Source organism: Colletotrichum tamarilloi, assembly GCF_030869305.1.
Source record: "Colletotrichum tamarilloi strain Tom-12 chromosome Unknown Scaffold_106.1, whole genome shotgun sequence".
Lineage (NCBI taxonomy): Eukaryota > Fungi > Ascomycota > Sordariomycetes > Glomerellales > Glomerellaceae > Colletotrichum > Colletotrichum tamarilloi.
The window spans coordinates 61,753-87,680 of NW_026849489.1; the positions used below are offsets into that span (position 1 = coordinate 61,753).

Genomic DNA, 25,928 nt, shown 5'->3' on the forward strand with positions numbered 1-25,928 from the left:
TTTGGGGGGGCAATCGGATTTCCATCCTGCCCTACGGTCGCGGGGTCGGTATTCGGCGTTGGTTGCTAGCCGTTATTTCTGTCTTTTTATGTTCGCTGGGGGCGAGAGATGAAAATGTGTGAGAGTGAGAGAAACGGCGGTCGGACTTTTGGAGATCTTCATTCCCCGAATCCTGGCTTTCACTCTCATTCGTCATTCTCACTCTCACCTTCACTCTCTCGCTCTCATTGTCATCTCATTCAATGGGATCAGCAGGCGTCGACCGGTACAAAAGTTCAAACGGCCAAAAATGGGTATTTGTGCACAGGCGCTTTGGGCAAGAGTTCCGCATCTCTTGGCGCGGATTTCAGTGCTCCGTGTCTTCGGATGACGAAAAATGAGGAGTTTTGCTTTGGGTTTGGTCTTGGAAGGGAAGAAACGCAACGAGATTGCGGAGGGAACATCGGGATACAGTGAGACTGAACTTAGAAAGCACCCGATGCAGAAACTGTCGCAGTCGCAGTCACAGTCGCAGTCGCGGTCGGCTGGCATCGGTGGACGCCTCATGATGATGATACCACAATACCTAATAATGAACAAGACTGTTGTCTGTCCTGCACTCCCACTCTCCTACCCCATCCGTTGAGATGGCTGGAAGTAGGGTGTGGGCAGCATCAGATTTCGAGATGAACTCGATCTCAGCTCAACCATCCTTTCCCATCCTTCCAATTCGCTCCTCTGACTGATGCAAACCAACCACTCAGCTCCGAGTCCCGTTATCATGATTCCAGATCCCCCCGACTCGGCAATATAATTCGAGGTGCACTTTTGCTCTGTTGTTGGAGCACTCATTGGACACATTTCTTTGCCCTGCTGCAGCCAACAGGCCACCCACACGCCCAATCATTGGGCGCCACAACCATTCCCTGCTTTGCTCGCTGCATCTTCTCTCCATGTCTCTCGCTTCCTCCTCATCAGTTCACCAGTCTCGGTGTCTCGGCCACCCTCTTACATTGAAGCTCCGATCCCTTGTCTCCTTGCTGACGAGCTGCCTTTTCCCATTCCCCGCATTCCTGGACTAATCAGACACTCAAGATACCAACAGCAAACACGGGCAGGGGTGGGCCGCAGTCAGCCTTTGCGGCAGAGACAGGATGGGGGTTACATGTTCGTTTCCTCTCTCTCACAGAACTCCGGCCGACTGAATCGGACCTCCACTCCACGGTCTGGGTTCCGCCCTACCACAAGCCACCCACCCTCTTCTCCCCGTGGCCCCCGTTCTAGCCGTCTCGAAACGGAGAACCATCTTTGGCGAATTGAATCGACCACCCCAACTTTCTGGCATACCCTTTCTCGAATCTTTACCAATCAGAGGTCGCCCTGGCACAGACGATCAGGCTGGCTGGACTGCTGTTGGACCTTGGATGCCCGATTCTCCTGTTACTACCACGTGTCGTGCCGGGCAGCTGAGGCAGAAGTGCACGAATAGAGCAGAATTGAACCATTTTCCAGCCCTTCGTTAGTTAAAGCAGGGGGACCTACTTCGGAGAGCTCTTTCTCGGCCATAAACGATCTACGTCCCATCATACTCGCCATACGTTCGGAGTTGCTGGGATGACCGTAGGGCCGGCCGCGACCGTTGGAGATTCTTATTATAAGGTCGCATGTCAGACCCAACTCTACCTGCCAACCAACTCCGGAGTTCGCGAGCCTTATCCTTCTATGCTGACGATGAGATTCCTTCGGGGACATGCCTGACCTTGCTTGAACCCCGCGATTCATGTTTGCATTCGGAACTTTTTATTCCTTACGCTGCCTTCCGGAAAGTCTCTGGACACTCTTCCTCTTTTGATCTTTCTACTTTCCCCTTTATACACGTAGTCGTACCCCCGACATTCTTCATCCGCTGATTGCCGCGCGTGGGGTGATTGAACACCAAGGGAACGTGAAACAACAACAGCGCTTACCGTCTACGCCCGCGATCCGATCGACGACTAGCTCCCAAGGGGTTGATATCTTATCAGGAACAGCAAACAGAGGAGAAACTTTGGCTTGGACCTAAGTCAAAATGTTGAGAATGTTTTCCGGCATGAATGGGCTTGGGGGTTCGCTTTTGGTTGTCATTGTGCTCATGGCTCTGGTCTTTGCCGCATCCAGGTTCGACTTTGTAAGTGTTTCACTCTTTGGTGTGGTCAAGTGGTGCAGCAGCAGCACCACCACCACCACGACTTCGGATAGCAGCGGTCCTAATCGGCTTATACAGATCCTGACGTCAGGCAAGTCCAAAGATGGTGATTTGGAAGGGGAGGATGATTCGACTTACGCTTTCTACGCTTCCAAGAGGAGAAGGGCTTCCAGTAAGTGGTTGTTCATGTTATCGACGTGCTATCTATTGACGACACCTAAAGGTGTGAAGCGAGTCACTTTCGACATCTAGCGACGAACGGACGCGCTGGACTGGCTCGTATGGACGAAAGCATTTTGGAGTATCACCCAATGATGTTTGAAATTTGTACGCTTTCATTTTTGGTACGAAGGAATAGGCGCACTGGGACGGCAATGGAGGAGTTTTTGTTTACGGCAGCTCATCGCTCGCTATCAGCCTTTACACATCATTATAGCTTCAACTTTTACCTGAGACTACAACTTTTTCAACTATCAGGATGTGTTGCCTGCTGCGAAAGTACGCAAGGCGCAAGAGGTCACTAAGCCTAGCCGGTGCACAGTACTACACGAGGTTGCGTGTGCTGCCCCTTTCGTAAACAACCACCACACGCTAGGAACTCCGCCCTGTCTATTTGTATAGCCATCTACCTAGTCGTAGGTATTTGCGCTTTTCAGACACCAATGGTCATCGTACTATCGACAAAAGACCGTGCAAAACATGCCTTGTGCATCTGTAAAGTATAGGAATATCTACTAGTTCAGATTGAGGTCGGCCAAGAAAGGACCCCGTCAGTTGAGAGAATCAAATTGAAGCAACATTTAAAGAGCTTGAACATGATGAGAACTATGAGGCATGAATAAAACTTTTGTCGCCAATCCCTGAGACTGTTGAAGTCTCCTATCCTTTGTGAACGAAAAGGTTGCGCTCTAGTTCACGCCAATTCATTGAACCACTAGCAGGGCCTTGTGAAGCCGAGGACGAGTCTCGACAGCTTGATACCAGCTCTTTACCTCAACTCAATGCTTCACTGTGCTGTTCCAATATCGGCCTGGATCTTGTTGCCTTCGATGGTATCGATACCTTCAGGGTTGTCTCTCGTATGTACCAGCGCAAAGAAATCCGTGTTCAACGCCTCATCGTTCGAAAAACCCCAGAGCTTCCTGTGTGATTCAATGTCTAGATAGTTCTGACAATTGTCGCAACTTCCAGTGTTCCACCGACTAAGCACTGACTTGGTGTCTAAGAGCTTGTCTGGCTGGCCATTCTTGCCCTTGGCCCAGGTGGAGATGACGAACGAACCCCGGATTCGAGCTCGGTTGATGCCAGTTGCTGTGAGTTTAGGTCCTTTTCTGAATTCTGGACCTGGAAGAATGAAATGACCTTTGGGTCTGGGATAGTCGTAACCAAGATTGGCCGTGTCGGTGACGTCCTGAGAGCGTTAGACACCGTCATTACTGGACGTGGGTGAAACTTACATTGGAAGTCATCGGCCGCGTATCTCCGGGGGTAATGTCCTCTCGGGTGAATGGATCCAGGGGAGTGTCGAGGGTTAGACCCTTTGCGCCCTTAAGATCGGGGATGATATCCAACTGTTTGGACTTGTTGTGAGAGTTCTGCCACTTCCAGAACATATAATCTATGTAACAATGATGGAAGAAGAAAACCGGATCGAATGCCGCCGTATCATTCTCACCCATATCGCCGTTCGCGAATGGATAAACGTCGACATTGTCCTCTGGCTTGTTGGGCACGTCGAAACCCCCGATGGCTAAATGCATGGAGTTGTGAGGCTCCTCAACGGATACCACCACAGAATCGAAATCCCGCCGCACCCTCATTTTGTTCCAGTCCTGGGCCGAATTCGCATTCGAGAAGACAGTGTAATTGGGGGCATCGAGGCATTCTTTGAAATTTTGCGCAATTCCCGCGTTGACCTCCTCGCCCTTGTAGTTCTTGAAGATTTTGAGATTGAGCCAGCGAGTGACATTGCCGTTCAAGAGTTCAGTAGGCTTTCCAGGCGGCAGCTTGTTCACTTGGGCATTGTGATCCGAGGTTTGAGTGTTGAAGTCGGAGCTGACGAGTCCAGAATAGGGGTATCTCACTGTTTCATACCCTTTAGGCTTTGTGTAGCCATCGGGCAAGTCTTTTTTTTGGTCGTCCAGATCATGTACGCCTTCCTGTAACGTGTAGGAGAACAGGGGATTTGGAATAGACGTTCCATCTTTGAATTTGTAGTCCTTCTGAGTGAAGAGATCGGGCAGCCCCTTCTCCATTGATTCATTCGACCATTCGTTCCAGTAAGGCAGAGCAAGATTGCTGCATCCTGGGGCGCTCCGCAAAGCATTCTCTAGTCGCAAGAGATAGGCACGGTGCCATGTAGGAAACAACACATTCCCATGCTGACAGTAGATTGGTGCTGGAAGGCCATGATACCCAGCAATGGTGAAATAGGAGTTCTTGGCGTTCTTGTCGTCCTTGTCGTCTGGCTTCAGGCTGATGATATATTGGAATGCCCTGATGAGCGTGTCAAGCTCATCCTGATCGAGGGTAGCAAGATCTTTTCGAATACGAAGCGTGGACATCGTCTGTAGATTGAAATTGCTGCTATGGCAATGACGAGAGTATCGAAGTAAATGAAATAGGATTCAGAGGTAGTTTCGGGTGCGGACAAGGCGAAGAACGGAATTCCAATCTACCTTTGATCATGAGGAGGACCATTGCCGGTATTTATAGGACTTTGACGAGGGCTCAAGTATAGACTGTATCTATTTTCATCCCGTCGACTACATGTGATCTCTCATACAGGACGTTATATCTAGTCTGTGTCTTCACACTGACCAATTATGATACTTGATTGTCATCGGCATGCAGTCATGCCCTCCACTTTTGGCACATGGTAGATTCGCGACCACCGGAAATGTAGTCACAACTACCCAACCCCGCTGGCGTTTAGTGATTTCATGATAGAGGATAGACTATCTGCATGTCTCAAATCTAAGTAGTATCGTTGCCATGCGGGCCTTGCCACTGTGCGGGGGATGAGGCTGGCTGAAAGCTGAATACCGTTTTTGAAGGAGCTGAACCACCGAAAGCAGCCAAGGAGCAGCAGCACAGCATCGTGAGAAATAGCGGTGAGCACTGAAATTGTCTTGCCATAATCCGTCCATTTGCACAATTGGTCGTCCACCGAATCAGTCAGAAAATGCATGTCTGATGGGACTTGTCGCCCATTACGTTGGCGATAGTAAACATCAGTCACAAGAGACTTAGGTTTAATGGTACTTGGAGTCGGTGAAGGCCATGTACATCTGGGTGAGACAAGCAGCGTCAACTGCTCAAGCTTATAGTTGAATATCCATGCAGTCGACCAAGTATGTTCGGACATGGATGTGGTGTACTCATATTTACCACGAACTCAGGTACATTGTATCGGGAGGGGAAGACATTGACCTCAGCAGACGTGGTTAACAATCCCCAATAAGGTCGCATCTAGAGCTGGTCATTGCCCCAAAGGTGGTCACAGGCAGTTGAGAGGAATTGAGAACCGAAAGTCTAGGTGCATATAACTTTCATGTAAGTCTTCGGAGAATTGCCAATCTTGAGTTGAGAAGCATAAGCTTCACCTGAATCACTTTGCTCTAGCCCTCATAAGCTGTGGGAACCCTCTTATGCCGACTTGGCACGTAACGGTTGATACGTGGACTGACTTGATAATCCGCATTCGTCACAAACGAGGCCTTGGCAGATTCACTCTGCTATTTTGTGCGCTTGGATGTCAAGCTCCATCATGATCAACGAAATAAGCTCAGTGAGAGAAGGAAAGTTCCATCCTATATCATATTAGGAGATCCATGACAACCACGAGTTGATCGCATACACATCTAGGTGATCAGCAGACGACTGAGAAGCAAGTTTGTAGTTGTCAACGTTGCTCTTTTGACAAGTTGATTCTACGTGAACCGAAGTTGATGAAGTGATTGAATTGAAGGTAGACTACCGTGATACCGATAACAGTGACTGAATGACTGAGTTGAAGGAAGATTTGCTGGTCAGTCGATAAGTGGGCCGATGAAAAGTAATTATCTGCAAGTTGATTACACTGCTTGAAAACTGGTGCCGTCGCTGTTGATTTAGAAACCGAAAGCCTTGGTCTGATATCGTCAGCATGAACTCAACAGGAACCTACTAGTTGCAACTTCGGAGTAGCCGACAACACGTTGGCAGATAATTTGGATCGCCAAAAGCCTCTGAATCGCGCTGACGTAGTGCCTGCGTCTGCGGCCGTGGCTGTGGTGGTGTAGATCACCTTTGCAGGGCACAGCGTGAAAGTGAGAGCAGCGTGTGAGCAGGTACCTATTTGTCACCCATACTGGGCCTAAGTTGGAAAGAAGGGGCTGCCCGGCCGCAGGAGCCACTGCCGTGGAATGTCTGTTTTCCCCGCCTGTGAGGAGGTAGGTAGAAGTAGTAGGTGCATATGGGCGCGTACCTGCCTCTCCAGCACTCACCTGCTCCTTCCCCCCGGAAACTCCAAGGCCAAGTGAACTTGGGTCGCACGTGACTCTCACAGCTGTGCATTTGCCCGGGTTGGGCCTACCTACGAATATCCAACAGTGAGGGCAGGTACAGATATGCGTTCCTGCGTTCACAGTCAGGCTGTGCCACTGGATGGCTGTCACGCGTGTGGCTGTGAAATAGGATCACCAGGCAGACACAATACAGCAATACCCAAGGTACTGAGCAAAGTCTTAAAGAAGCAGAGACTTCCAGTGGTAAGAATCACTGCAACTGAACCATCACAAACACGAAAACCACCGGTGCATCATAATCAACCGTTGTGTCACAAGAAAATGGCATCCACTCCCCAACACTCCAACATGAAGTCACTTCCCGGTGCCCCTGCAGACGAAGCTCCGCCGCCGTACGAAGAGAAACCCCGCACGAGTCCGGGACCAGCACCACCACACCGGAGAAGTCCAGGACCAAGCTCAGGACCAGCAGGACCGTCGTCGGGGCCGCAGGTGGTAGCCCGCCAGTTCCCGCCAGCCTTCAATGTCTACTCGCAGAGCTTCAGCAGGACGATGCTCCTCGGCGAGCACCAGAGCCAGCCGTTCTATGGCATGTCGATACACAGCGGGTTGAGCAGTTCGCCGCCCATTGTGCTGCACTCTGGTCCGTCGGACAGGTTCCCGCCGCTCGCGTCAGTAGAGTACCACAGCTTCAGCAGCAGAATGAGCATAACGCTGCCACCTGCGCCAACACGTACACCAGGCGGCGGGCCCATTGTCGAGCTGGACTCAAAGAGCGACTTCCCGTCATGGAGCTACATTTTCGCCATAGGCGTTGGACCAAACTGCGAGAGACTAGAACAGTTTGAATGGAGGACAAGCTCTGGCGAAGCGATCGCTGCGCTGGATGGCCGAAGCAGGGGTTGGAAGCTCGTCAGGCTGGCTCAATCAGTGCCCCAGAATGCCGGACCAGGTGCATTCAGGGGAGGTGATGGAAAGGAAGTGGTCGCTGTCTGGACGGATGCTGGTATGAGCATGACCAAGCTGGCCAAGTTTGCGTTCATGGGCAGTGGCTTGACGGGTGAGCTGGGCGAACGGTGGGCAATTATGGCCGTCATATCTGGCTTAGCCATCTTTGAGCGACAGAGACAGCGAAGACGTAACAATCACTAATCTCTACAACCGCCAAGGCTTGAGGAGACGGAGGTAGAAGATTGATGGATGAGCTCACGCTTTGTAAGATGCCCAGGCACGCCAGGGATCTGTTTCGTTTAGTTTAGTTTTGATACCCGTAGGCTTTGACAGGCCATTGAACCTGTAGTTATAGTAAAGATAAGATGGCTTTCAATGATTCACTTACCCAAAGCTATGAGCGCAGCTGCGACACGCTTACCGAGCGGCGTGTGATGAAAGGATGAACTGCCGTGTTTGAAGTGATGGCACCTGGCTGAGCAGCGAGCGCTTCTTTTCGCTGCGCCGCCAGGGGCTTTTCTGCGCGTGCATCATGTTGAGTGCAGCGACAACCTTGGCTGTGTACTTGGACCGGCCGAGTCAGGTGGTCGCTATTTGGAGAAACCGTCGCCAGAACATTCTCAGTTCTGAATCAACCCCATAAGGCAGTGATCAACTCGGCCGAGAAAAGAAGACCACGATGGAACCAACATAGCCAAGCTTGGTGTTCGTAGATTCGATCGACTCTCCACGAAGGCATCCTGGAGTCGCATCCATCATGAGATTTTGTGCAGAGTGGACTCGGTGACTGGGTTATTCACTGCTGGAAAGAGCAACGAAGAAGAAGGGATTTCCATAAGATCGGCGATGTTTGTGTGCGGTACGCAGGTACGCGTTCGTCGATCGGCTGAAAAGGGGGGGGGAAACCCTTGCTGGTTCTCTGTGTGGAACATTGGGCCTTGAACATCGAGTTACAACGGGGCTCCCAGCGGCCTGGCTGGCCCCCTGTGGAGTAAGAAAGCAAGAAAAGGAAAAAAAAAAAGACGTGCGTGATGGTTGATGTGCGGTGTGAAGCGCTGGCGCGCTGACAGGGGTTGAGATAGATTGAAATGGGGACGATGATAGGGATGGGATGACAAGGCCGTAGCCGTGAGACCCGGGCGGTTGGCAGACGGATCACGGCACGGGGCTCCGAGCAGATCTTCTCGCTCTCACGGCGTCAGTCAGCAAGAAAGAGAGTTATCCGTCAAAGTGGTCAAGCCGGTGGATGACGGGGACTGGAGTCCAAGAGGGGTAATAACGCCAATGCTCATGTTCTGCATTGATGGATACAGTGGCCTGCTCATCGACGTCGTCATTAGCCTCGGGCCAAAGCCGCCAAAAGCATATTGAGGTGGGCAGTGGGCACGGGAAGTCTATTGGCAAAAGCATATCACGCATACTGCTTATACTGTGCGTGAGGGGGGGCAGCGGGCATCTTCCTACTTTAAATCAATCTCGCATCGACGGAAATCCTTCGTTGCACTCGTGGAGTTCTACAACAATGCCGCTGTCCGCTGGGCAGCTGGGCCAGGAAGAGATCAAATGTAATTTCAACTCGAACTTGAACTGGCATGGCTTGCCCAGCAGAGATGCTCAGAACGGTTGTTGCCCCCGAGTTCGGGCGCGCGCCGCCACATGGCCCCTCCTGTTCCATCGTCTGTTGGGTCCTCTTCCCGTGCTCATGTCCGAAAATTGACGGGAAAAAAGAAGAAAAGAGAAGAGACGCAGGGCCAAACCAGGTCAGACTCCAGAGTTATCAGTTGGCTCCTTGATTCTTGAGAGCCGCTGAAGCCCCGTTCAATCTCTTGATCAAGCCTGCCGCCTGCCAGTGTCCCGCAAGAAGAGCCCAGAAGAGGGACATTTAAGGAATTGAAGCCACCAGCCTGGCCGGTTCAGCCTGCCGAGCGGTCTAGAAAGGGTGGCCAGGCCTGTAATCATAATGTTTGTGCCTGTTGCCCAGCCTGCAAGCTGCAAGAACAGAGATAATGAGGAGTCAAAAGACCCAGCCTGGAAGCGCTCAGGTCAGCAGCTGGCGGCGGCAAAGTCTTTGGCAGTGACAGGGCAGGATTCTCTTCTGGGATGAAGCAGAGAGGATTGGTGGAAAAGGGGAGGGAACTGCAACTCAAGGAAGTCCACCAGGCCAGGGAAACGTCTGTGCCATGCCTTGCGCAGGGGGCAAAAGTGGTTTTTTTCACAGAACGATTTTTATCCATGATGCGTGGGCTCGAAGGCTCGAAGCGTGGCCACCCCTGAGGTCCCGCCACGACGGCCAGGACGTTGAGCCTCTTTCGGGAAGTAGCGCGTAGAGTGTTAATTGAGGCCGCGGAGGCTGCAGGGCGAATCTGGTGATAATTAAGAAAAAGGGGATGGGTCTCAGGACTTGGCTGTTTCAGGGTGGCCGCCGGGATCTGACGGGGATCTGACCGGGGGGCTCCCGGTGGTAGACGCCGGGATGGCCAATCGGTTCGGCCAGCGAAGCTCGGGAGTGGATCTTCAAGCACCGGTTGACATGGGATGGATCCTTGCTCGCGTTGTTCAAGTTGAGCTCCAGCCCTTGTCTAGTGTCCTCGTCGAGGCCATCGAGGGGGACTTGCATTGTCTCACCTTTTGGGCGCATGTCAACTGGACTGACATTTGCTTCTTCCCCAACTGACAACGACATGGCAGTTGGCCGAGCCATCTACAAGTTGTGAACTCATCGTGCCCCATGCTTACTACCAGTATCGTGGCATGGATAGACCTATTCACGCTTATGCTAGCGCCCGGAGCAGCCCACCAACTTGAGCCTGTCCAATATGTTTGCATCACGCACACCAGCGTAAGCGCAGTCGGCACTCGCCTGTTGCTCTCAGAAAGTCTTGGATATCTTGCCCCCCTTGACTCCTTCAACCTTGAGCCTTGAGCCTTGAGCCCCTCGTGCCCCTCGTCATCCTAGACATCTGGGCCCAGGCTTCCCAGCAGCGTGGGAGATGTTGCCCAGAGTCTATTGGCTTCTTCCCCTGAGCCACATCTTCTAGATCGAAGCCCACCATTCACAATACACCAAATCCAAAGAGGACCAAGACCCCCAAAGACCACCACCCACATCCCAATGATCCCAGCCGTGCCTGTCTCCCGCATACGCGAGATCCCCCTCCCCATGTTTATCCCCACCACCTGGCCGGATATGATTGTCCTGCGTATAATTGAAACTTTGGCGGAGCGGCGGAAGTGGTCCTCTTAATCTTGACCCGATGGAGTTGAGAAAGGACGCCAACGGCGCAAGTGCCCGCGTTGGGAAAACAACCTACGATGCCCTCCCGTATATATCATCACCTCTGCCCGGTCTCTCTTGACCTAGAATTCTCCTTCCTACGATCCATAGTGTTCAGCTTCACTTGACTTGTGTGTCTATCTCATTCCTTCGTTCAACTTTTGTCATTCTTTTCACTTGACCAGGTAGTCATTCATTCTTTTCGGTCCTTGACCTCCAACAACACTCATTCCTCCCAACCGACCTCGATATTCTCACAGTCAAGCCAACCAACCCCTTTTTTGAACAACTCTCGAAAAACAAAAACCCCAAATCGCAAAAATGAAGTCCTCTATCGCCTCCCTTCTTGGATCCGCAGCCCTGGTGGCTGCCCACGGTTACGTCTCTGATGGTCTCATCGGTGGCACCAACTACACCTTCTACCAGCCCTACCAGGACCCGTACACGAGCCCGGCCCCCGAGCGTATCTCCCGTCCCATCCAGGGCAACGGCCCCGTCGAGGACCTGACCAGCATCGACCTCCAGTGCGGTGGCTACACCGCCGGTGGTGTCAAGGGCTCCTCCCCCGCCAAGCTTGTCGCCGAGGCCAAGGCTGGTGACGAGGTCACCCTCAACTGGACTCTCTGGCCCGAGTCTCACATTGGCCCTACCATCACCTACATGGCCAAGTGCGCCGGTGATGACTGCACCACCTTCACCCCCAACACCGACAAGGTCTGGTTCAAGGTCCAGGAGAGCGGCCGTGAGGGCACCTCCAACACCTGGGGTGCCACCCCCCTCATGACCGCCGGCAACTCTGGCGTCAAGTACACCATCCCCGAGTGCCTTGCCCCCGGCCAGTACCTCGTCCGCCACGAGATCATCGCCCTCCACGCCTCCTACTCCTACCCCGGCGCCCAGTTCTACCCGGGATGCCATCAGATCAAGGTCACCGGTTCCGGCAGCACCAGCCCCTCTGACCTGGTTGCCTTCCCCGGTGCCTACGCCGCCACTGATGCTGGTATCACCTACGATGCCTACAAGGCCCAGGAGTACACCATCCCCGGCCCTGCCGTCTTCTCCTGCTCCGGCTCCGGCTCCGGCTCCGGCTCCGGCGCTGCTTCCTCCGCTGCCCCCGTTGCCACTTCCGCCGCCGCTACCTCTGCCGCTGCTGCTACCTCCGCCCCGGCCGCTACCTCTGCCCCCGCCACTTCTGTTGCCTCTGCTGCTACCCCCAGCCAGACTGCCACCGATGATGAGGAGGACTGCCCCGTTGAGTCTGCCTCCGCCACCGTCAGCGCCGCTGCCACCGTCCCTACTCTCGCCGCCGATGAGGAGGAGGACTGCCCTGCCGAGTCCGAGGTCCCTACCGCCACCGCCACCGCTGCCCCCGTTGCCACCCCTACTCAGGCCGCTGACGACGAGGAAGACTGCCCCGCTGAGTCTGAGGCTCCCGTTGCTACCTCCACTGCCGCCGCCCCCGTCGCTACCCCTACCCAGGCTGCCTCCGACGATGAGGAGGACTGCCCTGCCGAGTCCTCTGCCCCCGTTGCCACTCCCACTCCCACCCAGGCTGCTGACGACGAGGAGGACTGCCCTGTCGAGACCCCCTCCGCGACCGCTGTCGCCAAGCGCATGAGCATTCACGACCGCCGCATCCAGGCATAAGCGATTTCCACGATTTCACTGTTTATCACGGGATCTGGTCTCGAGGGTTGAGGCGACCTAGATGGCTAAGGGGATGAGATAGCTATCCTGCTCGTAGTGGGTGTTCACACTTGTGACGTCCACGAATCTGATTCGGTCCAGGACCAATCTCTTTCATGTACAAAGTCTTTCCTGTATACCGCTTTACATAAAGTATATATCTTTAACGATATAGATCGTACCATTGTCACGTTCATAATCTGTTCAAACTACTTTCAACTTGCTCCGTGACTGTAAAAGAGATCGGCTGTGCAAAAGCGGGTTCTGGTAAAAACATCCCGTCGGATGTTCCGCTCGAAGATCAGATGAACTCTGGTTCCTGAAGGTTGCTGACGAACGACTCGCTCAAGTGGTTTCAACTACATTGAAATAAGGCCCAGTTTATGAACCCTGTCGAAGTAACCTTAGCGCCGTTGTTTTCAATAAAGATTACTATGATCGCTGCTATCACAAAGCTTGACAGGCATGATCCTTTCAATGCACTTTAAAGGTGCGAAGGCCTCGGCAAGTCTCGGATGGCCAGACTCTCGCAAATCCTTGGTTCGCTGACAACAAGATACATGGGAAAGAGAAACCGGCAATACTCTCGCTGCATTCAAACTCATCGCTCCAATCCAAAAATTCGTTGATTCACACGTTCAAACACTACCGCCACTACGCAGACTGGATTTCTCAGCCATGGACTCTTGGACTTGAGAAACGGGAGCTGTGCGTCGCTTCTTCATCATGAAGAATGCAATGGCACCAATGACAGCAACGCCGAGAGTGACCATGGCACCAATAACACCGGCAACGACATTCGACATGCCTCCGCTGCTCCCTGAGCTGGAGCTCGTAGCTTCCTCATCTTGGTAAGCCGCACAGAATGACACAAGACTAGAGCAAGCAGTGCACCATTCCTCGACGGTACTGATGGCTCTCTTCTGCATCTCTTCGACGAAGCGCGGCCATGATAGAGTGTCTTCTCCAGTACCGAAAAGGGGAAACGCCGTCAGCTCGCCAAAAGTGCCGTTGCGGAACAAGAAGCGCACACGAAGGTCGGCATCGGCATTCGCGGGGAATACAGTCGTGTTATCGCTAACGAGCTCAAACGCCATCGTCGAGGCATAGTCTGGGAGACCGTAGAAGTCGTCCGAAATGGCGATGAGATCAGTAAGACCAAAGAAGGACATGAAGGTGTCGTAGCTTCCTGCGAGAAAGGAGAACTTGAGTTTTCCCTTGGAAGCAACCGTCTGGTTGAGTTGGGCAAGGATGCCAGCCGCAAGAGTCTTTGCATGAATGGTGCTGTCGGGCTTGGACGCATTGAAGTTGTAACCGAACTCAGCGCTGTCTGCCAACGTTCGCAGCTGGAAGAGCTCCTCGTCCGTCACGTTCCGGGCCAAAGACGTGCTATTGTGGATGCGTGCCACATTTACCAAGTCAAATATGTCGTACGCGTTCTTGTATGTCATATTCTCGGGCTTGTAGTCGTACACACTCTCGAGCACATCGTAGAAGCTGCCGTAAAAGTCCTTGGTCTCCGTGACACGGGTCTGAAACTCTTCACTTGCTTCGAAGGCCTTGTAGGCCTTGGCGTTCGTAGGACATCCGTCATCCCCCTTGATCCAGATAGTGTCTGGCGAATCAGAGTTCTCTCCATGAAGGAGAACATACTGGTAGCCGTTTAGGGGGCTTGTACTTGTGCTGCCGTTGTTGAGGGTCGTCGACGCAACCTGAGCGTTGAGGCCTACCAATGGAGGATAGAGGCCTTGTAGAAATGCCGTAGCCGTATTCAATAGAATGCCTTGGTCGGGAGCACTGGCGTAGATTTGCGAGGAAACGTATTTATCCTCGGAAATGTTGAGAATCCGACTAGAAGAGTCCGCCTCCAGATAGCGGCCTCGGTAGTCACTGCCAACCTCGAAACACTGCTGGGCACCGACGCTGGTCAACGACTGAGCTCCATAATGCTTCGTTGTTCCTAGATGTAGGCGTAAGCTTGTATCCGATGCTCATCTCTGCAGGCATAATACATACGATCGCCATGACGACTGAAGACGACAACGCCGTGGACAGTCTCGGCGGCTGCGGAGCCGACGAGTGAGATCACAATAAATGCAGCCGTAGGAAGCATCTTGCTAAGCCCTTCTTGAAGTCGCTTATAGTACCAAGCTTTGGCAGAGTGCAAAGAATCCAGCGCCGGTCTAGGAAGATAGTGGCCGGCCTCGTGAGGTTTTTATGCCCCTCGCCGAGCGGCCCAGCTATCTAAACTCGCCCGCCATCCGCCGCCAAGCAGAAAGACTCGCCGCTCTCATCGAGTTATATCTCTGCTGAAGCGGGGGAGTCTACATCTCCTTCCAGTCCCGAGGGGCGGAGATGCTCAAAAGTTCTTGGGCTACCGCCGCCAAGCACTTGGCATGCATCGCAACAAATCAAGCTCTGCGATAACAGCGGCTGTCGGCGGCAATTAATCATTCGACTGGCCAGAGCCGATTTAGCGATACAAAATCGACTGGCTCGCCTTTGAAATAAGCTGGAATCTGCATATTTGGGAGAGAGTATTATCTCTACTATAACACAACTTGACAAATACTTGCGACAAGTACAGTTAAAAGTACATATTGTCTTTAGGCCACTCCTCTGATTCTGACCACTAGTGTGCCTATACAACCCTCCAAAAACCTCCAAGGAAACAAAAAGAGTCGTCTCTACATGTGAAGTCAGTGATCTGTGAAGTCAGAGGAACTTGAGCCGCAAAAGACAGAATGAGACCAATCTGGACACTCCTTGATATTCCTCACAAAGACAAGTTCTCGTCCAAGCCTGAAGGCAGACTCCCGACTTTTTCTATTGCACTGGGACTCATCATAACTGAGTCTAGTTATAGTAGGCTCCTTAGCTTTTGTTGAGACTCCATGTTGAGATCCTAGAGAGAGAGAGAGCGGAATCGAACCGCAACTCCTGTTGTTGTAGGCCAAGGGCGAGTTACTAGGCCCAAGAAGAATATAACTGGATAGTGGAACAATTGGATGTCCGAGGGCCATTGAGAAGGCTCGTTTGCTCGAAATTCCAAGTTCGATATGATGTAGTTGAGTTGTTGAGAACCACACTTGCACAGGCATAATGAAGATCACACATGTGAGGTTAGCTCTATACGTGTCAACTACATTTAGTGGAAGAGAGGTTAACGCATTATCGTAACAACCGATGCCAGTTTGCACATTACCGCGAGGTACTATGGTCAATCCATTGTTTTGGTCACAGGCACGTGCAATGACCAAAGTTGTGGCTGCTGTCATGTTGCACTGATGTAGCTTGATATCCCCAGAATTCAGACCAATCAGTGGCAGAGCGGTGTCAATCTAGACCAATTTCTCGGAATCAATGAACAATTGTTTATGCCCGTTTCTAGTAGAGTGAATTTAAGTTGGTGCCCTCTTTACTCGAATGTTCGAGCCATGTCGAGGTAACTCCATCTTGTAGCAGATCGTAAGTGAGTATTCTTCTTTAGGGATAATCTCGTCAAGTCCACAAATGACAATGGTCAAATGCAATAGTAGATACAATTTGTATTTTTTATCACGAGTACTAGTAAATTTAAAGGGTAGAAAGCAAAATATATCAAGTCGGATCATTCAGAAGTGAGTATTACTCCATCTGACCAAGGTTAAGGTTGCTGATTGACGCCCCTGCTGCTTCTCTCAAGACCACGTAGTCCATTCATAACTTGGCATTCTGTCTTGAGACAAGGGATTATCGAGTTGACATCACAATGACTGAAACGAAGGATGAAGAAAAGTCGGCTTTTACCAATTGCTTTACTAAGGTAGGCAAAGATCAAATTGTACTTGATCACATTCTTGTGCTGTCCATCGCCAATAGAGAAGACACAATACCTCAAGGCAATTGCCATGAGCGAATTTCAACGAGGCGTTGAACTTCCTTCGAATTGGGAGAGGCAGTGAACCACTTCCTTGTCTTTCTGCTATGCATCAAATCATGGAATATCATGCCATCGTCCTAAACAACAAGGGAATCGTGAAGTTGGGCTTCAATATACAAAGGTAGAATGTTTCAAAGAACTTAATCCTTGTTTGAGTATGTACAACTATATTGCTCGTTGGAGGGGTGAGTATGGTGCCGGTCTACGTGTCTTGTCAGATAAAGGCATGATCTAAGTGATCTCGAGGAGGTATATGCCATTATATTCTTCCTTAGGGAGAATAAGTCTCTAGAAGTAGTAAGGTCTAGTTCCAGCTCCCTAGTGTATCATGTTACGCTGATATACAGTCATCAATCATCGGCGCCCTCTTGAGATGTAATTAGAGTACTAGGTTATCCCATCGAGTGCGGAATGGCATCAGTGGTTTTGCCTCTGTGTTTCTCCGACGTACACCCCATTTCAGACTTATCTGATTAGGTGTAGAGCCAAGATGTATCACTGGATCATCAAGAAAAGGTCGTGGAATAACACGTGATTCGTTACTACGCTGAAGAGAAATGTATGTACTGACGCCATTCCGCACTCGATGGGATATTCAACCACTGAAGATCACAAGAATATATCCAGGGTTCACAGAAGGGAGTACATCTACATGAACGAGTATGGAAAAGGCCCGATATACAAACTATGTCGGAATGTACACCATAGGCGACTGAATGACAACTTTCAGAGCGATAAAAGAACATGGAAGTAGATAGATTGGGATCATTCCACCGGGCATCCGCTACGAAGGTCTCATTGTTGTATTGCCCATTGTACATTTAGGAGTTGCATAGTAAAATTGAGCTGCAAAATCAAGAGAACGGGATTATAGCACCTACGTGTCCGCCAACGTCAAGACCAAGAACTAGGCTCGAACTTGCTCAAAGCGGAATTCGAGAGCCCGACTTGAAGGCCGTAGCTGCAGATCACCTGGCCGACTACAAGCTAGGTAGACATGTCTCTGGCAGGTTTCCAGCTGCCCAGGCGTTGGGCGGTTGGATAAAGTACGACGAGAATCAGCCTATGGCGGAGGGGTGATCAGTGGCGCTCCTGCATTCGGCTAAGAAGGACAAGACTTGTAGCAGCGCAACTGGATAAAAATATCATGTCTGGATAGGAGAGGGTGCACGATGAAGGTTGTGTCAGGTTGCACAGCCTGAGCGGCCGAAGTACTTTGGGCGTTGTATCGGCTCGTCCCGACCCCCATTGACTTGATGTCTGACCTGTGCCATCCCAACAGTTGAGCTGGATAGCAGACATCCAGTCTTTCAGAATTTTGAAGAACAACGTTGATTGTTAGTGTAGTTCTTTTTAGCTATACAAGTGATGGGTCAATTTGCCGTCACCTGATGTACAGTGGAAATTGGATTTCATTGCGTGATTGCTGAGTCTTATCTTTGGTCGCTTGATGTCCGACGCGACGGGGGGACTCGACCGAAAAGCTGGCATTGGTACGGAAAGCGAGGTTGTCGCTCGGCGAAAGATTGGGAGACATGGGTTTGTGGTGTCTGGCCGGGGTCGGAAGAGCCCCGTTGCGGCTATCGGTAAGGCTCTTCATTGGTGAATGATTTTGTCAGACCTTTTGGTTCGGAGAAGATTTCGGAGTCGGTGGATTGGCCAATGGCGTGTTGTGCTGCTGAGTGAGTGAGAGCATGGGACGGTAGGATTGAGAAAGAATTGGCAGTTGACAGGGAAGGTGGGAGAGCTGAGTCGCTGACCGAACATTCGCATTCAATCCAGGCCTGGTCAAGTTCATCCGCTCTCATTCATGATTCACGCCCGTCTCCATGGATGTCGCTGGAAGTTGAAAAGGGCTTACATGATCCACGACGGGAACCATGGAAGGAGGTTTAGTCATATTTGAGAGAGGTGACAGAATTACGGAGACTGAGAGGCGAACGGCGTTACGTTGACAAAACATGGGGAAAGGCGTTAGGTTTTAATCCAAGTGCCGAAGGAGGGAGGATCCTCTCCAGTCTTCACCCATGATGATGCAGCAGTAGGTCCCATATTGAAGGTAGCAAATGGGCACGAACGGGACAGGAATGGGAACAAAGGGGGCGTTCTCGAAGGGCAACGAAGGCGCAGAGAGATGAGGTGCTTGGGGAAGCCGTGGGCTGAGAAAATGACGCCATCGCAGGCTCGCGTTAGCTCATCCCGATTGGGGAGATTGGCAGCCAGGATGGCGACATTCCAGCCGGCCTTAACCTCATCGTCGGTACTCGGGCGTCGGGGCGGCCCAGGAGTTGATGTCTGGGGATGCCTCTCTCAAACCTGAGTTCTCTTGAAGTTGTCTCCTCTGAAAGTTCATCTTTACGGATACTGTACGTTTGATAGGTACTTGCTAAGCGTGCCTGGGACCCGCAGAAAAATGACGAGCTTGAATTTCAAGGTGTCGTAAGTTCATGCCTGGCATTGGGCAACAAATTCAAGAATTTCACAGAGAGCGGATAGGACGGAGACTATCCGGTTTCTAAGCACCTCAGCTCAGGATGTCAGACACAGCCTGGCCCTGGAGCCCTGAGTGTCTGTGTTGTTTACCTGTTGCTAAGAGAAGGTGAAAATTCTTCTGTTGGATCCAGATGGACTGATTCAAGGAGACCCAGCAGATGACGAGAGAGAAACTGCAAAAGACGTGGCCGAGTGAGGGCGATGAGCTAATCTGGGTCCAATGGAACGGGACTGGGCAGAATTGGCAGAATAGAGGGAAAAATTGAAGAGCAGGTGACTCTTTCGTGGATAGTCGTGGACCATTTTAGTGCCTGGTTGCGCATGTTGTTAGGTAAGCCCGACCGACGTTAGCGAGTTGTGCACCTCGAAATTTCCTCGCCCACATCACAAAATACCAAAGGTAGTCCGTGTATGTACAAAGAGGCTCAACAGAGCCTTGGTCGATGCAACCACCACGATGAGCCTCAATCGGTAGCGATGAAGATGAAACTGGGGAAATCGTGACAGATGACAGACGGGAGAAGAATAGTTTGATTTGTGCTTCACACCAAATGTACTTCACCCAAGGTAGAGGTATTAGTGTATTGCACCTTAGGTACTAGGTAGGTAGGTAAGGTGCCAAGTAAGGTAGTAGGAGTACGGAGTACGTACTTGGGTACTTGTGGATGTTGCTAGCACAGTTGAGGGAGGTGCATCGCGGGGTGCCAGGCTTGCCTGCCAGGTCTAAAATTCGTAGATGCCCTTTTTGGCTTGTTCGCTTGTCGGCGTAGCCTCCTGCCCTCCCAGTTGTCTCCCCCGCAATCTAATCAGTCGGCTATCGGAGGCAAGTGCAGCGAGACCCGTCCGCTGCCGCCTTCCCACCACCAGCGACAACCGTCTGCCAAAGAAGGCGGCCAATCACATTACCTCTCTAAAGGGTATAATGGGTACTCCAAAGTAGCGAGCACGTCTTAGTGGGTCTGGACCCCTGGGAACCGCTGTCGACAAGTGGAACCTCTGGGGGACCCACACACCTGCCCAGGCTCAAGTTGCTCAACCACCGCTGGTAATCCTAGCGATAACGCCATTTTCGCCCCAAAGCACTCAAACCCGCCTCTTTGGTGCTGGCTCCGTCCACGGCTTTGCCAACCAACTGCCTCTGCCCGCCTTCAGCTCAACCAGCACCAGCAACGAACCTCAAAGCCTACCGTACATATCACTGCAATAGAAATAGAAAGGACGAGAGAAAGACAAAAGCATCAAACCTTTTATTCCACCGACGCCGCTTTCGAATCAGCCGCTATTAAGAACACACCGATCCCTTCCTCCTACGAACAAACATTCGCAACCTACACTATCTACATAGTACTTCGTATATCTCTCGATCCAGCCTCAGACGAACCCAGACCGCACCCTCCCACAACCTCACACACTACTTCGATCACGACACCGACACCCTCAAAGGCGACGACGGTGCACTGCGACCACGATACTTTCCTCCCTTCCTCCCTCCTTCAACTCCGTTCGCCTCGTCTGAACCTTGTCGCACCCCTCCCCTTACTATTCGTAGCTATCGGGCAACAAGACCTTACCCTCTCCTCTCTCCGCCGCCAAACAAATCCGTCGCAATCAGCAGGCCAACAAGGACGAGAACAGAAGAAGAAAGCATCTAGACGACTTCCACCGCTGCGCGCAGACCACAGCACCCCTCCTCCCCCGGCCGACGAATCACCAGGGGCTCAACCTCCTGCCAAACCTGCCTCGAGTCTCAACACAAACGCCCGCGCGCGACTTCGACAAACTGCACTCGAATTGCGTGCCCTCTGTGCAAATTCCATCCACAACGACACCCCTCAGAACCAGTCGGAATCCGTTCCTGCAGATCGTCCGGGGCATCCATCTTGGGCAGCTGCTCAGAGAACCTATACTCAGACACCCCATACTCTTTTTCCACCAAAAAAGATACACGCCAATCCTCTTCCAGTACCTGTGACGCCAGGTCTCTCTCCACAAAGTTCCTACCCGAAATCGACCTTCCCCTGGCTCGCACGCCATCGCCAGGTCCTCTCGCCTCACCAACACCCAAAACGCCCATCGGCCACGACTGTCACTCTGTCACTCCCTCCCCGTGTCACTCACTGTACCGTACGGATACACGGTCGTCCCGCCCCTCGTCGTCCTCTGACTCTACGCTCGTCGTTTGCTTTGTAGGCTGTGTTCCTCATTGTACACCTACCCTACCGCCGCCCGCGACACCAACAAACCCAACCGAACGGCTTCCGTCTCGCCCCGGATGATTTGACACCATTCACCCCAACTGTTCTGTGCTCTGCTTCCATTGCTTGCTGAAACATATTGCGGCCATGGACCTCGCAAGCACGTCAACCGTCCCGGATCCCCGGAGCCTGAACCTAAACTTGAACATGGGCCTCGACCACAACCTCGACACCAATAACTCGTCGCCCAGTCACCGCCATGACGAGCTCGCCTCGACTTCTCCTTCCTCTGACTACTTCAAGAACACACCGACTTTCACCGCTACTGCCGACGTAAACTCCACACCACTCTCCTCCTCTACCTCCCATCACAACCACAACCACAACCACAACCACAACCACAACCACAACCACAACCACACACTTGCTCCCAACGCCGCTGCCGCCGCCAACGATGTGACTACTGTGAACCATCCATCCAGAGACAACTGCGACAGACGGAGACCTGACGAAGGAGAAGTCTCAAAGTTCCCCGCGAACATGCCTACCCAGCTCGTCGGCCAGACAGTTACCCCCTTCCTCCGAGAACACATCCCCGGCATCTACGCTCCCATCGGCAAACCCGATGTCCAAAACGAAAACAACAACTCCCTCATCCAGAAGCGAGACCCTACCAACAGCAAGTTCTGTTATCGTCACCGCCCCGACGCAAAGTGTCGTCGCGCGGCCGACGAGTCCAAGATGGTCTTGATTCAAAGTGTAAGCCCGTCTTGTGTTGATGCCCACAGGGCCTATCGACTCCGTGCTGACACGTCTGGCGCACAGGAACTCGATAAGCTGCCGTCTGCCGATCAGCAAGCCATCACACACGTGTGGTCCCTCTTCTCCGCCGCCCCCGCCAAGCACCGCGACCTCATGCTGCAGGGTATCATCACTCAATGCTGCTTCCCTCAACTGTCCACCGTTTCCCGAGAAGTACACGAACAGCTGAAGATCGACTTCATGGCTGCGCTGCCGACCGAGATCTCATACAAGGTTCTTGGCTACCTCGATACTGTCTCCCTCTGCAAGGCCGCTCAAGTCAGCCGAAGGTGGCGGGACCTCGCTGACGACGACGTTGTCTGGCACCGCATGTGCGAGCAACATATTGACCGCAAGTGTACCAAGTGCGGCTTCGGCCTTCCCCTCCTGGAGCGTAAGAGGCTACGAGACTGGAACAAGCAAAAGGAACTCGCCGAAGCTAGGAGCCTGCAACAGGATGCTGCCGTACAAGAGGTCGAAGAGGTTGAAAAGACCCCGACAGCCTCGTCGCCCAACGCCAACAAGAAGCGAGAACTAGTTGTTCTCGACGACAGCCGAAAGCGTGCTTGCCTGAGCGACCCGGGCGAGCCCATGGCACCCAAAGCCGGAGCAGACAAGGAGCGAGAACGTCTCATTCGGCCGTGGAAGAGTGTCTACCGTGATCGTTTCAGGGTTGGCTTCAACTGGAAGTACGGTCGATGCCACATCAAAACCTTCAAAGGACACGACAACGGCGTGACCTGCTTGCAATTCGACGACGAGATTCTTGCCACGGGATCCTACGACGCCAAGATCAAGATTTGGAACATTGAGACGGGAGAGGAGATTCGCACTCTGAGCGGGCACACGATGGGCATCCGTACCCTCAAGTTTGTCGGCAACAAGCTCTTCAGCGGTAGCTTGGATCACACAGTCAAGGTGTGGAACTGGCAGACGGGTGACTGCATCAGCACGCTACGTGGCCACAGCGAAGGTGTCATCACGGTCGACTTTGATGGAAAGTACCTCGCATCGGGTTCCATCGACAAGTCGATTAAGATCTTCAACTTTGACAGCAAGGAAACGTTCTGCCTCCGTGGCCACGAGGACTGGGTCAACCACGTCCGCCTGGACCCTGGATCGCAGACGCTCTTCTCAGCCTCGGATGATTGCACTGTTCGACTTTGGGATCTGCGGAACAAGACATGCATCAAGACCTTCGAGGGCCACATGGGTCAAGTGCAGCAGATTCTGTTGATGCCGGAAGACTTTGAGCCCGATGAAGAGGCACTCGCTGGTGATGGCGCCGATAACGTGTCAGTTCACAGCGGCAGCGGCCGGAGCACGACGCCGACGGCGTTTGCCAACGTGGCGTCGATTCTCGGCTCTTCTTTCGGCGGAGGAGATTCCGGTTCCCCACCGGAGGACGACCGGACGTCGTTTGGTTGCGCCTTCAACTCGGACCCCACCCGGCAGCTGCCGCCCCGCTATATGCTCACCGCCGGTCTCGACAACACGGTCAAGGTGTGGAACATTCACACTGGCAAATGCCTCCGCACCATGTTCGGTCACGTCGAAGGTATCTGGGGCCTCGTCGGTGATACTTTGCGTATTGTCACCGGCGCCAACGACTCCATGGTCAAAGTCTGGGAGCCCAAGAGCGGCAAGTGTGAGCGCACCTTCACTGGCCACTCTGGCCCCGTCACCTGTGTGGGCTTGACCGACAGTCGCATGGCCAGCGGAAGTGAAGACGGCGAGGTGCGCCTGTACAGCTTCGAGGCAGAAGCACCTCTCCTCGAGGAATGTGGTACTCCAGCATAATGGAGCAGCGATGGAAAGTTTTGTGTTTCTTCTTTTTTGTGTTTCCCCTCCTCCTTGTGAAAAGGATTCCATTGTTTCAGGCGGGAGTTTTGCAAAGACGATTCCCCAACGGCGATTTATGAGAGACGGGCAGTGTTGTTTGCACAACGGAGAAGCGACTCCGTTGCGGCCCATCTCATTCTTGTTCAGATTATTTAGATGTCCTCGTGGACCACAGGGACCGGGACCGGTATTAGTACGGGTGACGAAGCCCGGCCATATGGGATGGCGTTTGAGGAGTCATTTTGTTTCAAAGAAACCCGATAGGAAAACCGAAAAAGGGAATTGGGTTGGGTGGCATAGGAGGGAAAATCTAGCGGCGCGCTTATTCCAAGTATGGAATATATCATGAGCCCTCATTTTAATCTACTACAAAATTTACGAGTCGTACCATTGGTTTTCACATGCTTTTGTCACACAGACGGGCAGGTTGTGTGTTGTGGTGGTGGTGGTGGCTTGTCAGCCTCACCCGCTTGCGACTTTCATCTGATACTGGCGCCGCAAATCAGCACCAGCACCAGTGCCAGACCTTGCCAGGTCCAAGCTAGTTTCCCGTCCCTCCATCGCCAGCCTTTATCAGGTGACGGCCATGTGGCGGTGCCTGCATGACTAAGCGTGAAGGGGCATCAGGAAGTTGTTTGGTCCACTCATGTCCATTTGACTGTGTCTCTTGCGATCACTGTTCTCTCAGAGAGGATGAGACGAGACGAGTGAGGTGAGTACAAGGCATGGGAACTCGCTTCATTACTATAGTGATGAGAACGGCGGTAGATTATTAGCCATAGAGATGATAGAACTCGTGTAAAGGACAAAAGGGAGTGAGTGAGCAGGTGAGTGACGGGAGTGAGTCAGTGGCCTGGATTGAATGAATGACTGAGTGTGTGAGTGAGTGAGGCCAGGACCAGCGTCCGAACCTCGGCAACTTCTGGCGAATGAGTCTGGCCAGTCGGGAGGGCGGAAGTAGCCGGGCCCCCAACTCCCCACACTCTGAGTCCCAGTTCCGCACTTCCTTGCAGCAGCAGCCGCCACCTCTTTGCCATTGGGGATGTTTCCCCGCAAAATCACAAGCTCGGCTTGGGGTCGGCAAAGCTGCGAGTTGGGCCCCGTTCTCCCCCTTTCGGTGTGTGTCTGTCTAGGAATTCTCTGCCGCAGCATGCCGCACGCTGGAACTGGAGCTGCGACTGGAACGGAGTCAACTGCCGCTACGTCACTTTTGGGGGTGTGGACTGTGGAGCGATATGTCACAGGCCGAGGAGACGTGAAGAGAGGAAGAATAAGAAGACATGATGGAGAAAGTAAGTGACGGGCAAATAACACATGATCACACTCACTCCAGACTCGACATAGGCATGTCAATTAGCTCCCTTGGTCCAGCCAGTGTCTGTTCAACGCTCAACCGGAAGACGATTGGAGACCGTAGATGATCTAAACAGCAAGGAATACCAAGAACCTGAGATGAGAGATGAGGTCCAAGGTACGCTTGCGGTCTCCAATACCTACATAGTATGCCAATCACACCCCCGCCTGGCCTCCGTTCCGCCGAATCGGGATGGTCTGTCGCAGCGCAAACCCGCTACAGAGTCACAGACGTCTGAAGAGTTCAATGGTTTGAGCCACTCAGACATTGGTCCCCGTGCTGCCTCTCTCTCTCTCTCCTCTCTCCAGAATGTTGTCCCTTCTCATCTGTCCATGGCATGGAAGACTAGAAGTCTATCCGTACACGCCCCCCTTCCCCCTCACGCGCCCGGTTTACCGAAACCCCTGGCGCTGGTGTGTGCCGTCGTCCTAGGCTGGAAAGCTGAGGTCTGTCTGGCTGGCCTCGTTGTGCCGCGGGTGAAGGGGGAGATGGAAAAGACCTTCTCCTCATATGCTTTTCTTGTCTAGCTCTTCAAACTTACAGTCCCCGTTACCGGTGTGTATGACACCAGGCACACACACACATACACACACACACTCACTCTCACTCTCCCCAAGACAAGACCAAGACCGCCTTACACGCCTGTGCTCGGGACGAAACCTCGAGTCATCTGCTTCTTCCTGTCCTGATTCTATTCTGGCTTGTGCGGCGTGCTTTTGACATTGGCCACACCCCTCC

General features: G+C 52.5%; 8 protein-coding genes across 8 annotated transcripts; 5 read left to right on the top strand and 3 right to left on the bottom strand.

Moving 5' to 3' along the window:
- Window positions 1-2,110: 2,110 nt before the first annotated feature.
- On the top strand, window positions 2,111-2,416 carry CTAM01_13844 (uncharacterized protein; the record flags this gene model as incomplete). Its single annotated transcript, XM_060529846.1, has 2 exons — window positions 2,111-2,336; window positions 2,388-2,416. The coding sequence occupies 2 exons, from the start codon at window positions 2,111-2,113 to the stop codon at window positions 2,414-2,416; spliced, it is 255 nt and encodes an 84-aa protein (XP_060375582.1).
- Window positions 2,417-3,170: 754 nt separating this feature from the next.
- Window positions 3,171-4,728, bottom strand: CTAM01_13845 (uncharacterized protein; the record flags this gene model as incomplete). The annotated part of the gene is made up of 2 exons (XM_060529847.1): window positions 3,171-3,575; window positions 3,622-4,728. 2 exons carry the CDS (start codon window positions 4,726-4,728, stop codon window positions 3,171-3,173), a joined length of 1,512 nt encoding a protein of 503 aa, XP_060375583.1.
- Window positions 4,729-7,020: 2,292 nt separating this feature from the next.
- CTAM01_13846 (uncharacterized protein) lies at window positions 7,021-7,824 on the top strand (the record flags this gene model as incomplete). Its single annotated transcript, XM_060529848.1, has 1 exon — window positions 7,021-7,824. The coding sequence occupies one exon, from the start codon at window positions 7,021-7,023 to the stop codon at window positions 7,822-7,824; it is 804 nt and encodes a 267-aa protein (XP_060375584.1).
- Window positions 7,825-10,033: 2,209 nt separating this feature from the next.
- On the bottom strand, window positions 10,034-10,240 carry CTAM01_13847 (uncharacterized protein; the record flags this gene model as incomplete). Its single annotated transcript, XM_060529849.1, has 1 exon — window positions 10,034-10,240. The coding sequence occupies one exon, from the start codon at window positions 10,238-10,240 to the stop codon at window positions 10,034-10,036; it is 207 nt and encodes a 68-aa protein (XP_060375585.1).
- A 978-nt stretch (window positions 10,241-11,218) lies between these two features.
- Window positions 11,219-12,544, top strand: CTAM01_13848 (cellulose-growth-specific protein; the record flags this gene model as incomplete). The annotated part of the gene is made up of 1 exon (XM_060529850.1): window positions 11,219-12,544. One exon carries the CDS (start codon window positions 11,219-11,221, stop codon window positions 12,542-12,544), a length of 1,326 nt encoding a protein of 441 aa, XP_060375586.1.
- Window positions 12,545-13,221: 677 nt separating this feature from the next.
- CTAM01_13849 (histidine acid phosphatase) lies at window positions 13,222-14,795 on the bottom strand (the record flags this gene model as incomplete). The annotated part of the gene is made up of 2 exons (XM_060529851.1): window positions 13,222-14,543; window positions 14,600-14,795. Coding segments are annotated over 2 exons (1,518 nt in total), but the record flags the coding sequence as incomplete, so codon positions are not given.
- Window positions 14,796-19,952: 5,157 nt separating this feature from the next.
- CTAM01_13850 (uncharacterized protein) lies at window positions 19,953-21,188 on the top strand (the record flags this gene model as incomplete). Its single annotated transcript, XM_060529852.1, has 1 exon — window positions 19,953-21,188. A coding segment is annotated over one exon (1,236 nt), but the record flags the coding sequence as incomplete, so codon positions are not given.
- A 152-nt stretch (window positions 21,189-21,340) lies between these two features.
- On the top strand, window positions 21,341-23,794 carry CTAM01_13851 (WD domain-containing protein; the record flags this gene model as incomplete). Its single annotated transcript, XM_060529853.1, has 2 exons — window positions 21,341-21,952; window positions 22,019-23,794. The coding sequence occupies 2 exons, from the start codon at window positions 21,341-21,343 to the stop codon at window positions 23,792-23,794; spliced, it is 2,388 nt and encodes a 795-aa protein (XP_060375589.1).
- Window positions 23,795-25,928: the final 2,134 nt, after the last annotated feature.